Source organism: Lactuca virosa, chromosome 7 (assembly GCF_052849685.1).
Source record: "Lactuca virosa cultivar CGN04683 chromosome 7, Lactuca_virosa_CGN04683_v6, whole genome shotgun sequence".
NCBI lineage: Eukaryota > Viridiplantae > Streptophyta > Magnoliopsida > Asterales > Asteraceae > Lactuca > Lactuca virosa.
Window position 1 is genome coordinate 93,102,639 of NC_136432.1, and position 14,592 is coordinate 93,117,230.

The 14,592-nt window shown below is 28.7% G+C and overlaps 1 protein-coding gene across 1 annotated transcript; it reads left to right on the forward strand.

Moving 5' to 3' along the window:
* Window positions 1-8,308: 8,308 nt before the first annotated feature.
* CRR6 (chlororespiratory reduction 6) lies at window positions 8,309-10,478 on the forward strand. Its single transcript, XM_079059009.1, has 4 exons — window positions 8,309-8,587; window positions 9,054-9,185; window positions 9,276-9,484; window positions 10,089-10,478. Exons 1-4 carry the CDS (start codon window positions 8,386-8,388, stop codon window positions 10,293-10,295), a joined length of 750 nt encoding a protein of 249 aa, XP_078915135.1. The 5' UTR covers window positions 8,309-8,385; the 3' UTR covers window positions 10,296-10,478.
* Window positions 10,479-14,592: the final 4,114 nt, after the last annotated feature.

The following is a 14,592-nucleotide window of genomic DNA, read 5'->3' on the forward strand; positions in this document are numbered from 1 at the left end:
GTAGGGGTATGGGTAAGTAAACTGTTAAGACGTTATATGATCACAAATGACTAGATTGCCCCTGACTTTTTCATCCTCTACTCACGCATTCAAAATCAGTTGCTGGATATTTGGATGATGCAAGTTAAAAGTATAAAAACAGTTTTTGTTATGGTGTTTTTGTCTTAAATGGTCAAGAAAGATATGACATCAGATTCCATGGATTTTAAACAATATGGAGTCGAAAAATGATCTATTTATTAAAGATTTTCACATCTGTCACTTTATCAAAGCCGTACAGTTCTCTTTTGGTACTTTGTCAAAGTGAGGTGTAATTTGTGTCTCTGACTTTAGAAGTTGCTAATTATTTTGTAATATTATGCTTCTTTTACATGTTGATTTACTTTTTGATAGCTAATCCGTAATATATTTGTGAGACAGTTTGTTGTGCTATATCCCATGCTTTTTCCAAGTCATAAATCATTTTCTATCTTAATTTTATATTATTTATTGATTTCATCTCATGGGCATAAATTATTATCCATTGATTTTACATTATTTATTGAAAGTCAAAAAGCGTTTTTCTATCTTGATTATCAATAGTATGGTATTTTTTTTAATAAAAATAACTTCTATTATTTATATAAAGTTGTCTGCCTATTTAAATATTATTTCCCTTCTTTTTTAATCATTTAGTTCTATGAAAACCATTATGTTATCTAAAATGAAAAAAATAAACTAATGTAAATAATTATAGTTTCCATAATGAACAATAATTACAATCATAAACACTTTGAGAGATAAACAACATTGATGAAAATACTAAGGATAAAGAAAAAAGATAAAGTTTTGATAAACAAGTACGTGGACATGTCATCGGTAAAAAAACCACTAAAACAATTTAGCCTTTTTCTTTTGGCTTATGCTTGGTTCAGTTTTGATTTCTTAAAGATGAAAATAAATTAAAATCATATTTGTACCAAATTATTTAAATTCTGGTAGTATCAGAATTTATAATTCAGTTTTTAAGTGTTTTGAGATTTAAATGCCCAAATATCTAAATTTTGGTAGTATCATAATTTATAAATCATTTGTACCAAATTATCTAAAATTTGGTAGTATCATATTTGTACCAAAAAGATATAGAATTTTGCATTAACAATTTTGAGTTGTGAGATTCAAATGCCCAAATAATTCATATAAATGAATATAATTTAACCCAAAATTATAACTTTTCTTAAAGTTAAATAAAAATATAAGCGTATACATTTATTATTAAATAGTTTTATAATTTACTAAAAAAACTTCTGTCTTTGTAAACCAATACATTTTTTATAAATATTTGATTAGTCATTATGATTTCATATTATGAATAGTGTTGTTTTCTCAACCGTGGTTTCCACGCCACTTGTTTGTCTTCTGATTTATATTATGTTGCATTATACAAACTCATGACTTTTATAAAATAGATGGATTTACATGTGTAACTAAATATTTACAAATTACAAAGTTATTAAAAAAATACAATATTACAATTAATAAATTTTCTAAATTAATGATATATTACTTTATTATATAATCAATTTTCTATGTCATTTTTTTAGTTTAACACCAGGTCGGGAGTTTTATTCACTCTAGGGGCAACTTTGGCATTTTATTTTATTATTTTTATGTTGTTATATATACAGGGGTAAAAATTAGGTATGCTTTGTAAATTTTTACAAATTAGTTGATGAATTTGCATGTTTGTTTTTATACTTTCATGAACTTTTTTTTTTTTTTTTTTTTTTTGCAAAAAGTCCAACAGATGTGTAATCCCTTGAGGATTTTTGGTATCCAGAAAAAAGAAAGATAATTTGGGGTATGGACAGAAAAAATGATTTTTACTCTTATTTTTGAAGATTATTAATCCCCAAAAGCTAATTCAATAGTTGATTGATAGGATCGGTTACAAAGGTGTTTTCCATAATGACACTAATCAACATCATGTGGGAGATTAGAAAGGCAACCAGAATGTACTGCGAAGTAGGTTATATATATATATATATATATATATATATATATATATATATATATATATATATATATATATATATATATATATATATATTACATTTTATGTTCAAAGATTCATTAGAGTATTCACTTTATTTTGCAGAAGAGTAAATATATACAGTCCCATCTTAGATGAGAAATCATGCAAGGAGTAGAAATGATTCTACAAAACAGATACCTGGAGAACCTATATACGTATTGCACTCAGAAAAGTTATGTAAATAAAATCTCCCATAAATTGCAACTTTTTTCCCAACCCAAAAAGATGGAACACAGTTTTTAGTTCACTAAATATTCATCAAGCATCTGTTATGAGTGTAGGCTATCAAAGTAAATGTTGGGGGAGGAGATGTTGGGTAAAAGATCAATTATGAGTGTTATTGCTTATACTATTCTTCTTTTTGGAGATTTATTATTTTATTTCCTAATAAGCTCTATTTTAGTACTATGGATAGTTAACTATGCATCTTCGAATTATGCAAGTCTCAATAGTTGTCATTGTTTCTGATTACAAGCTTTTGAATCATATGTTTATATTTGATATTGGTAATGGATTATCATGGAGATCATTTTCATTTTTTACTTTTATTCCTGTAATTCGTCTACAAATGAGCCTTCTGATGTTAAATACTTATGGTAGTTTTTTCACGTTAAACTATTCTTTTTAGTTTGGGGGTGGTGCAGAAGATACATTCTATGAAGATTCAATAAATTTTTGTTGATTACTTGAGGTGGAATTTGGGTTTTTACACCATATGTTCAAGTATCATTTTAAGGTGATCCTGGTTTGCTTCCCAAGGTTGTGGATCAGATTGCCCAAGGGTAAAAAGGTAATTGGATTCATTTTTGTGGTTTTATTATGATGTTTGAAGATTAAACAAAAAGCATTGATTAGAGGTAGGGGTATGGGTAAGTAAACTGTTAAGACGTTATATGATCACAAATGACTAGATTGCCCCTGACTTTTTCATCCTCTACTCACGCATTCAAAATCAGTTGCTGGATATTTGGATGATGCAAGTTAAAAGTAAAACAATTTTTGTTATGGTGTTTTTGTCTTAAATGGTTAAGAAAGATATGACATCAGATTCCATGGATTTTAAACAATATGGAGTTGAAAAATGATCTATTTATTAAAGATTTTCACATCTGTCACTTTATCAAAGCCGTACAGTTCTCTTTTGGTACTTTGTCAAAGTGAGGTGTAATTTGTGTCTCTGACTTCAGAAGTTGCTAATTAGTTTGTAATATTATGCTTCTTTTACATGTTGATTTACTTTTTGATAGCTAATTCGTAATATATTTGTGAGACAGTTTGTTGTGCTATATCCCATTCTTTTTCCAAGTCATAAATCATTTTCTATCTTAATTTTATATTATTTATTGATTTCATCTCATGGGCATAAATTATTATCAATTGATTTTACATTATTTATTGAAAGTCATAAAACGTTTTTCTATCTTGATTTTCAATAGTATGATTTTTTTTAATAAACATAACTTCTATTATTTATATAAAGTTGTCTGCCTATTTAAATATTATTTCCCTTCTTTTTTAATCATTTAGTTCTATGAAAACCATTATGTTATCTAAAATGAAAAAAATAAACTAATGTAAATGATTATAGTTTCCATAATGAACAATAATTACAATCATAAACACTTTGAGAGATAAACAACATTGATGAAAATTACAATCATAAACACTTTGAGAGATAAACAACATTGATGAAAATACTAAGGATAAAGAAAAAAGATAAAGCTTTGATAAACAAATACGTGGACATGTCATCAGTAAAAAAAACCACTAAAACAATTTAGCTTTTTTTTTTGGCTTATGCTTGGTTCAGTTTTGATTTCTTAAAGATGAAAATAAATTAAAATCATATTTGTACCAAATTATTTAAATTCTGGTAGTATCAGAATTTATGATTCAGTTTTTAAGAGTTGTGAGATTTAAATGCCCAAATATCTAAATTTTGGTAGTATCATAATTTATAAATCATTTGTACCAAATTATCTAAATTTTGGTAGTATCATATTTGTACCAAAAAGATATAGAATTTTGCATTAACAATTTTGAGTTGTGAGATTTAAATGCCCAAATAATTCATATAAATGAATAAAATTTAACCCAAAATTATAACTTTTCTTAAAGTTAAATAAAAATATAAGCGTATACATTTATTATTAAATAATTTTATAATTTACTAAAAAAACTTCTGTCTTTGTAAACCAATACATTTTTTATAAATATTTGATTAGTCATTATGATTTCATATTATGAATAGTGTTGTTTTCTCAACCGTGGTTTCCACGCCACTTGTTTGTCTTCTGATTTATATTATGTTGCATTATACAAACTCATGACTTTTATAAAATAGATAGATTTACATGTGTAACTAAATACTTACAAATTACAAAGTTATTAAAAAAAATACAATATTACAATTAATAAATTTTCTAAATTAATGATATATTACTTTATTATATAATCAATTTTCTATGTCATTTTTTTAGTTTAACACCAGGTCGGGAGTTTTATTCACTCCAGGGGTAACTTTGGCATTTTATTTTATTATTTTTATGTTGTTATATATACAGGGGTAAAAATTAGGTATGCTTTGTAAATTTTTACAAATTAGTTGATGAATCTGCATGTTTGTTTTTATACTTTCATGAACTTTTTTTTTTTTTTTTTTTGCAAAAAGTCCAACAGATGTGTAATCCCTTGAAGATTTTTGGTATCCAGAAAAAAAAAAGATAATTCGGGGTTTGGACAGAAAAAATGATTTTTACTCTTATTTTTGAAGATTATTAATCCCCAAAAAGCTAATTCAATAGTTGATTGATAGGATCGGTTACAAAGGTGTTTTCCATAATGACACTGATCAACATCACGTGGGAGATTAGAAAGGCAACCAGACTGTACTGCGAAGTAGGTTACATATATATATATATATATATATATATATATATATATATATATATATATATATATATATATTACATTTTATGTTTAAAGATTCATTAGAGTATTCACTTTATTTTGTAGAAGAGTAAATATACAGTCCCCTCTTAGATGAGAAATCATGCAAGGAGTAGAAATGATTCTACAAAACAGATACCTGGAGAACCTATATACGTATTGCACTCAGAAAAGTTATGTAAATAAAATCTCCCATAAATTGCAACTTTTTTCCCAACCCAAAAAGATGGAACACAGTTTTTAGTTCACTAAATATTCATCAAGCATCTGTTGTGAGAGTAGGCTATCAAAGTAAATGTTGGGGGAGGAGGTGTTGGGTAAAAGATCAATGATGAGTGTTATTGCTTATACTATTCTTCTTTTTGGAGATTTATTATTTTATTTCCTAATAAGCTCTATTTTAGTACTATGGATAGTTAACTATGCATCTTCGAATTATGCAAGTCTCAATAGTTGTCATTGTTTCTGATTACAAGCTTTTGAATCATATGTTTATATTTGATATTGGTAATGGATTATCATGGAGATCATTTTCATTTTTTACTTTTATTCCTGTAATTCGTCTACAAATGAGCCTTCTGATGTTAAATACTTATGGTAGTTTTTCCACGTTAAACTATTCTTTTTAGTTTGGGGGTGGTGCAGAAGATGCATTCTATGAAGATTCAATAAATTTTTGTTGATTACTTGAGGTGGAATTTGGGTTTTTACACCATATGTTCAAGTATCATTTTAAGGTGATCCTGGTTTGCTTCCCAAGGTTGTGGATCAGATTGCCCAAGGGTAAAAAGGTAATTGGATTCATTTTTGTGGTTTTATTGTGATGTTTGAAGATTAAACAAAAATAATTGATTAGAGGTAGGGGTATGGGTAAGTAAACTGTTAAGACGTTATATGATCACAAATGACTAGATTGCCCCTGACTTTTTCATCCTCTGCTCACGCATATAAAATCAGTTGCTGGAAATTTGGATGATGCAAGTTAAAAGTAAAACAATTTTTGTTATGGTGTTTTTGTCTTAAATGGTTAAGAAAGATATGACATCAGATTCCATGGATTTTAAACAATATGGAGTCGAAAAATGATCTATTTATTAAAGATTTTCACATCTATCACTTTATCAAAGCCGTGCAGTTCTCTTTTGGTACTTTGTCAAAGTGAGGTGTAATTTGTGTCTCTGATTTTAGAAGTTGCTAATTATTTTGTAATATTATGCTTCTTTTACATGTTGATTTACTTTTTGATAGCTAATTCGTAATATATTTGTGAGACAGTTTGTTGTGCTATATCCCATTCTTTTTCCTAATCATAAATCATTTTCTATCTAAATTTTATATTATTTATTGATTTCATCTCATGGTCATAAATTATTATCAATTGATTTTACATTATTTATTGAAAGTCATAAAACGTTTTTCTATCTTTATTTTCAATAGTATGATTTTTTTAATAAAAATAACTTCTATTATTTATATAAAGTTGTCTGCCTATTTAAATATTATTTCCCTTCTTTTTTAATTATTTAGTTCTATGAAAACCATTATGTTATCTAACATGAAAAAAATAAACTAATGTAAATGATTATAGTTTCCATAATGAACAATAATTACAATCATAAACACTTTGAGAACAATAATTACAATCATAAACACTTTGAGAGATAAACAACATTGATGAAAATACTAAGGATAAAGAAAAAAGATAAAGCTTTGATAAACAAATACGTGGACATGTCATCAATAAAAAAAACCACTAAAACAATTTAGGCTTTTTTTTTTTTTTTTTTTTTGGCTTATGCTTGGTTCAATTTTGATTTCTTAAAGATGAAAATAAATTAAAATCAGATTTGTACCAAATTATCTAAATTCTTGTTAGTATCAGAATTTATAATTCAGTTTTTAAGAGTTGTGAGATTTAAATGCCCAAATATCTAAATTTTGGTAGTATCATAATTTATAAATCAGATATGTACCAAATTATCTAAATTTTGGTAGTATCAGATTTGTACCAAAAAGATATAGAATTTTGCATTAACAATTTTCAGTTGTGAGATTTAAATGCCCAAATAACTCATATAAATGAATATAATTTAACCAAAAATTATAACTTTTTTTAAAGTTAAATAAAAATATAAGCGTATACATTTATTATTAAATAATTTTATAAATTTACTAAAAAAAACTTCTGTCTTTGTAAACCAATACATTTTTTATAAATATTTGATTAGTCATTATGATTTCATATTATGAATAGTGTTTTTTTTCTCAACCGTGGTTTCCACGCCACGTGTTTGTGTTCTGATTTATATTATGTTGCATTATACAAACTCATGACTTTTATAAAATAGATGAATTTATATGTGTAACTAAATACTTACAAATTACAAAGTTATTAAAAAAATACAATATTACAATTGATAAATTTTCTAAATCAATGATATATTACTTTATTATATAATCAATTTTTTAATTCTATTTAAAATTATCACCCATGGGTTCCATGGGTTTTAACCTAGTATATATATATATATATATATATATATATATATATATATATATATATATATATATATATATATATATATATATATATATATATATACCTAGCACATCCTTATTTATATCAATATACAACCTCGAACGTCTCACCCCATATAAATCGTAAGTTTAATCTTTTATCAAATAATATCATTTGCATATTTCCATGACTTTTAGTCTTTTACTATATCAACACAGAAACATCGTCACATACCAAACATCCTACGAAATAGTTTATGTATAATTATTTATAGCCATATGATGATACCCCGTTAGGAATTTTTTTTGAACATATAGATCATTCGGGAAATTTTGGGAAGTTGTAGGTTTTTTTATGGGTTAATTTCATAAAAGATCCATAAGTTTGATGTTTTTCCCATTTAAAATAAATTTCTTTTTACATACAACTTTTCCAAAATTTATTGTCTGTTTACCGAAAGTTAACTTACAAACTGGATTATCATGTAAAACGAAAAGGGTTAGGAAAATTATAGTTATTTTAAGATATAAATTTGGTCTAAACCAGAAAATTGTAACATTTTTGGGTCGCATATTAGTCCTAAAGTTAGTTATTGATAATAAAACCAATTACGCTCAATTTTAATCAAATAATTATTTAACTATAAACGTTACAATAATTTTAAAATACCTCTAAATTTATATTTTATATAATGTAATCAAAAGGATTTGAGGTCCATTAATAGGAAGCCCAAATGGATATGACTACAAACGCTAGGCCATAAAGAAAAGTAGATAAACCAAAAAACAAATCTAAAAAACAGAAACACAATACAGTCTCTTCAACCTTAGCAAGAACCACATCCATGGCTTCCATCAAGCCATTCTCATCACTCTCATCTCCATTAAAACAATCGACTTCTTCATTAAACCCATCGTTTTCCTTCAGACCCATCTCCGAATTCCAATCTCCATCACAATTCAGTCGTGAACGAGGCCAGGTTTCAGTCTCGGTAGCATTCAATCCAAGTGGGAACTTTGACCTCTCACTCTATGATGAACAAGAAAGTATGTCCTTCCTTTCCATGTCTTTATTTTCTGTTTTCCATTGGTCACTAACTTTTCTTCATTAAACCCATCGTTTTCCTTAAACCAAACGATTTCTCACTGTATGATGAACAAAAAAGTACGTCCTTCCTTTCCATGTCTTTCTTTTCTGTTTTCAATTGGTCATTAACTTTTCTGTTCAGCATACTTAGTTTTCTTTACAACAAATATACCATCAGTATCATAGAAATGCCGGAAAAATGCTTTTAAAAGTTCACAAATGCTAGTCAGTCAAATATTGTTTAAGTAGGCGTTGTTTCTTTCTACTTTATGAACTTAATATTGAAGTTATGAATTAATCTTGCCAGCTATGTACACGTGCCATTATTTTCTTTAATATTTTAAAAAAATTACTTATTGAGACATTACTTTGTCCGGAGAATACTTAATATAAAAATAGGCCTAACGAAAAAACGTTGTACTATAGATGTAGAACAAGCACCTCCACCCATGCCACCAAAAGAAGGTAGATGTGAAGTAGTAATAGACAACGATACAATCCGGCTCCTTGATTTGTTTCCATTTTCAAATGCCACTGGAATTACAACAACCTCACCTGGTTAGTATGATGACTTGAAATCCAAGTAATATAAGGATTTATTGTATTTAATTTCATTACGCTTGATTGATTGATGATGTCTTTTTGTAGTTGAGCCAAGGGAATTTCTTGAACGCACGATAGGATTCACAATTAATTACAATAGAGACGATGAACACGATCCCCGAGAACTATCTGAATTCCCTGATATAAGATTATGGTTTGTTAGACTTGATGCTACGTATCCATGGCTTCCAGTCCTATTGGACTGGCGAGCTGGAGAACTTGCTAGATATGCGGCCATGTTGGTGCCTCACCAGGTACATTCAAATTATTTGTCTAAATGTGACAAAATGAACATATTGGATAGCAAGTTAAACTATGAAAGTATTAAATTAAGCATATTGACGTGACTATATTTTTGTTCATTTTCTTATATTATAAATAACTAAAGTATTACGTAAACTATATTATGAAATCCATACGTTTGTTATTACAAATACAATGAAACGATTTAGGAGGTTGTAAACATTTGAATATATCGACTTTCAACCGGTTTAACATATTCAATTGATTGTTACTTTTTTCTATTATACCGATCCGACAAGTTAACAATAACATGCAACACAATTGACTTGTTTTCTTGTATTTATAACAAGATTGCTCTATTTCATTGTGAATTTTTTTAAATTTGCTAAACACGGAAGTTTTCCAGATGAAGTGAACCAGTCAATTATGTTTGGCTTTGTTCAATGGTCACAAAACCAGAGATACAATAAAAACATTTATCATGTTATCCCAAAACCAAATAAAATCGACCTATTTTCAATTTATTTGAGTTTTCATGTTGTGACTGTTTGATGATATAATTTTTGTGACTATTTTTCACGTTCTGACTGTTTAAATGTGTTATAATTTTTGCAGATGAGTATGAGAATGGGAGTTGTGTTCAATCCCGAGGCATTAGAATTGTTCATAATGAAAAAAGTGTTTATAACATATTCTTGGTTGAAAGAAAATGACATCCCAAAGCCTAGATTGAAGGTTAAAGATATGGCTAGAATGCTCGGGTTTGGGATCGGAGACGAACTATTCGACATGATTGATCGACATCCACTCTCGTCTTCATAAATTTAGACATCGATGTAAGTTATTGACATCTGTTTTAATAACAGTACCTTAAATATCAATGTAATTTATTAGCATTTGTTTTATATATTATTCATAAGTTTATGCCATAATTTGGGTTCGTGACAAAAAGTTAGTATCAGAATTATTTATGGTGGTTCGCCAATCACTATCATCGGTTTTAAATGGTTATTGGACTGAATATTGAGTTGAAAGTTTATACCATATATAGTTTCGATAAATGTCCCTAATAAACCAACATCTGATGGTCACCGTTTAAATTATTCATTCGAAATGGGTTAGATTGAGTTGTTATTGAAGTTCTCAGGTAATTGAGTAAAATAATAATAAAAAAAGAATAAATTAGAAAAATAGTGTACGTGGTTGTGCAAAAATTAAACTCCCAAATCTAACTATTTTTTTCTTTTCTAACTATACCGTCTTTAAGCGTGGATTTTGTTTTGGTTTGGTCCCTCTCTCTAACTCATTTAATTTCTGGTATATTGTTAAGACCCAATGATCATATTGTCTGTATTTTGTCGTTTATTATTAAGGCTATGTTTGGCGCGTCACAGCTAACTGATAAGCTAACTTATTTTTCGAGTTTTTTTTACGTTGTTGTGTTTGGTAAGCCAAAAAGTAGTTTATAAGCTAGCTTTTTGAAAAGCTACTTAGACTAGCTTTTTAAAAGCTTGTTTAAAATTTTCCAAATACACCCCTTAATTAATTATAGAAACACATACTTTTACATGTCTTTTTATGTAATTTTATATATTTCAGCTAGCTTTTCAGCTAATTTACCAAACGTTATTTTTTATCAGCTAATTTTTCAGCTATCAGCTAGCTTTTTATTTAACAGCTAGCTTTTCAGCTATCAGCTAGCTTTTCAGCTAACAGTTAGTTTTTTCAGCTAATACGCCAAACATAGTCTAAGATAAAGACTAAATTGCAAAAATTCTCATAGTTTGTTATTTTCTTTGGATACGGTCCATACCTTTAAAATTAGGTATAATATTCTTTGGAAGGTTTTCATTGTGTATTTAATCACGTTAAAAATTGAAGGGTAAATTACACCAATCGTCCCTCGTGTATATGTCAGAAAGCATATTTAGTTTACATTTTCAAAAATTAACTCGGACCTCTCTGTGTTTGTTTTTTCTTGCACGCTTAGTCCCTATAGACATGAAATGATTATTATACCCTTAATAATTTTTTTTTTCATTTTCTATTATTTCATTATTAGTTTAAATTAAAAAATAAATAAATAAAACAAATATCCCCACCCCTCCCCTTATACCGACAGCCACAACCTCCATTAGCCACCACCACTACCTTCAAGATCGACATCATATTTAGCCACAAACATCGCCGGAAACCGCCAACACCCTCTTTCTATCACCCTTAAATCACAGTACACCACTTCCCTTCTCCCCCATTCTCACCTCCTTCGCAAACCTAAGTCATTGAACCAAACCACAATCGCCACCTGATACCACCTTCTATCACCCTCTACACATCTGTCGAAAATCGATCAAAACATATGTTAGAAATCATCGATCTCAATACCCTAGCTGATGGAGATCGATGGCTACGTACAGATGAAGAAGGAGATCGACTACTTCAGTCGGTTTGAAACCCTAATCGATGCCATGATATTGTTCGTGAAACCCTATGTTCTTGGAGGTGAAAGAGGTCGGAGACAGATCTGCACTCCGACAACCATCCAAAACCCTAGTCGTCGTAGGCTTTCCTTTTCAATTCCTCATTGGCGCTCCTCCTCATTCTTCTTTCTCTGTCAAACACACCACTCCTTCTTCCTTCTCATGCTCACTCTTTTCCGATCTTCGTTATCCCACCAACGATATACACTTCAACACCCACCCAAAACCATCATCAAGTTGTAGGTATCCTCTTTCCCTCTCATCGAGTCTGTGTCTTTTGTGTTTTTATTTTCTTGATCAGTAACGTAGTGAAAGGGTGGGGAAGGTTCTTCGGAGGGTGGCCGATGACTGTATGTATGTGTGTGTGTTTGTATGTTTCTCTCCGATCGGTAACAGTGAAAGGTGGATGGGTTGGGGAAAGTGAAGGGGATGGGGGCATTTATTATTATTTTTAAATTGAAAATGATAATATAGATAACAAATTAATTGAAAATTAAAAACACAAGGGTATAATGGTCATTTAAACTTTGGCAAGGACTAAGTTCGCAAAAAAATTGTCTTTCAGGGATGAAACTTGCAACGTTAAATCAAACCAGGGACGACCCGAGTTAACTTTTGAAAATAGGGACTAAACACGCTTTCTGGCATATGCACGAGGGACGATTGGTGTAATTTACCCATAATTGAAATACATATGATACACTTTTAATTTACCTTTTTACATTTTTTTAATAATTACTTTTAATATTTTAATATTCTAAATTAGAAAGGGCCCACCCCCACTACTTCCTCTCCCTTTGTCCGATGAATTGCAACACCTCCCCCCCTCCTTCCTCATTTCTCCACCCACCCTTGTTTGGCAACCATCATCCATCATTGTTACCGGTGACCTTCATTGGATTTAAAGAGTTTCAACTAATCATATATGTTTTTCCCCCACATCTCATATTACTTAAGAATGGTGTTAATAAGTTTCAGCAGGCCGGTCCGTTGATTTTTGGTACCTGGGGCGAAATAAATTTTTTATGCCTTTATATATGTACTGTACCATGAACAAAACTTATAATTAAAAAAATTATATAAACAAAAATGCAATAAACTTAAAAATCAAACAAACTATACAAACAAAAAGCTAAAACTTATGTCTTGTTTTATCAATATCAAACTTGATAATTAGTGGACGAGGTTTATAAAAAAATTCAAATTAGTTAGTGTTCTAAAAAAACAATATGTTGCTATTTTAAGATCTTAACCGAAGAATAAAAAACTAACAACAAACTTCTGCTTTGTAACTTTTTTTGGGATTATAATATAACAACTTATGTCTTGTTTTATACATAACTAATCAATCGACCAAAATCAAACAAAGTTGTTTTTATAACAAAACAATCATGCATAGAATTCAGATCACACCAAAGCAACCTTGACGATAAATACAAGCAATCAGGATTCTAAGGACTGCCCCTGCGATCATATGGGTGTGCCCAAACAACTCCCTCAACCTTCTTGTACTCATGGGATGCCCTTGAAACAAGTCCTCTACAATCAGATTCAGATTCAGAAAGAATGTTTATCTTCACATCACATAAACAACAACACAAAAATTTAGAAATAATGTTTAGACAACAAATATTGAATAGTGAACAAAAACAAATTTCAAAATTAAAATCACCAAAATCTAAAAATCTGATTTCTGAAACAGTACATACAAATCTGATTGCTGAAACAATAAAGAAATCATATACAAATATGATTTCGGAACTAAAACTTGGAGAAAACAATACAAATATCACCCAAATCAGATTTCGAAAACAATGGAGAAATCATATTAAAAAAACCAATAAGTCTTCGAGAAGAAATCATATATATATATATATATATATATATATATATATATATATATATATATATATATATATATATATATATATATATATATATATATAAGAAATAAATCAGATTTCTGAAAAAAACTTAAATAAACACAGATTACGAGTTTAAACTTACCTAAATATGATTTGATGATTTCTGAAACAACAATATCAAGCACAAACACAAACAGAGGAAAATTTTGATTTGATTTTTGAAAGACTGAACCAGAAATATGATTTATGAAATAGAAAATTTAGAATGAATTCTTTGGGACTTTGACTATTTTTTCATATAATAAAATAGAGAAGAAATCAGATCATCAGATGAATAATAAATCAAGCAGATTTCTGAATCAAACCTAAATTAACACAAGTTTCTATTGAAATCACCTAAATCTGATTTCTTAAATAACAACAAATCACACCCATATCAGTGAACTACTAAAACAGAAATTCAAAATCGCCTTTTGTTGTATCAAATTAGAGAAAACCATACTATATTAGAGAAATCGCTGCTTTATAGGACCAAGTCTCGACTGATAATGATTAAATTGAGATTTGAGACCTATAAAATATCGATTATCAACCGTAAAGAAACAAAAGAGAAATCCGTTCTTACTTTTTATTTATGAGAGACATATTATAGGTAGGAATTGATCTCTCCCAACACCAGCAACGCCAACAGGATTCTAGGCACGAGCGACGTTTGGTTTCTCTATGAGAAGATCAATGATTGCTTGGAATTGGCGCGTCTTCCATAACTTTCTC

Bases quoted from the DNA above. Each gene is read 5' to 3' on its own strand.
- CRR6 (XM_079059009.1), top strand. From the start codon at position 8,386: ATGGCTTCCATCAAGCCATTCTCATCACTCTCATCTCCATTAAAACAA. The intron at 9,186-9,275 runs GTTAGTATGATG...GTCTTTTTGTAG, and splicing joins AATTACAACAACCTCACCTG to TTGAGCCAAGGGAATTTCTT. The intron at 9,485-10,088 runs GTACATTCAAAT...TAATTTTTGCAG, and splicing joins CCATGTTGGTGCCTCACCAG to ATGAGTATGAGAATGGGAGT.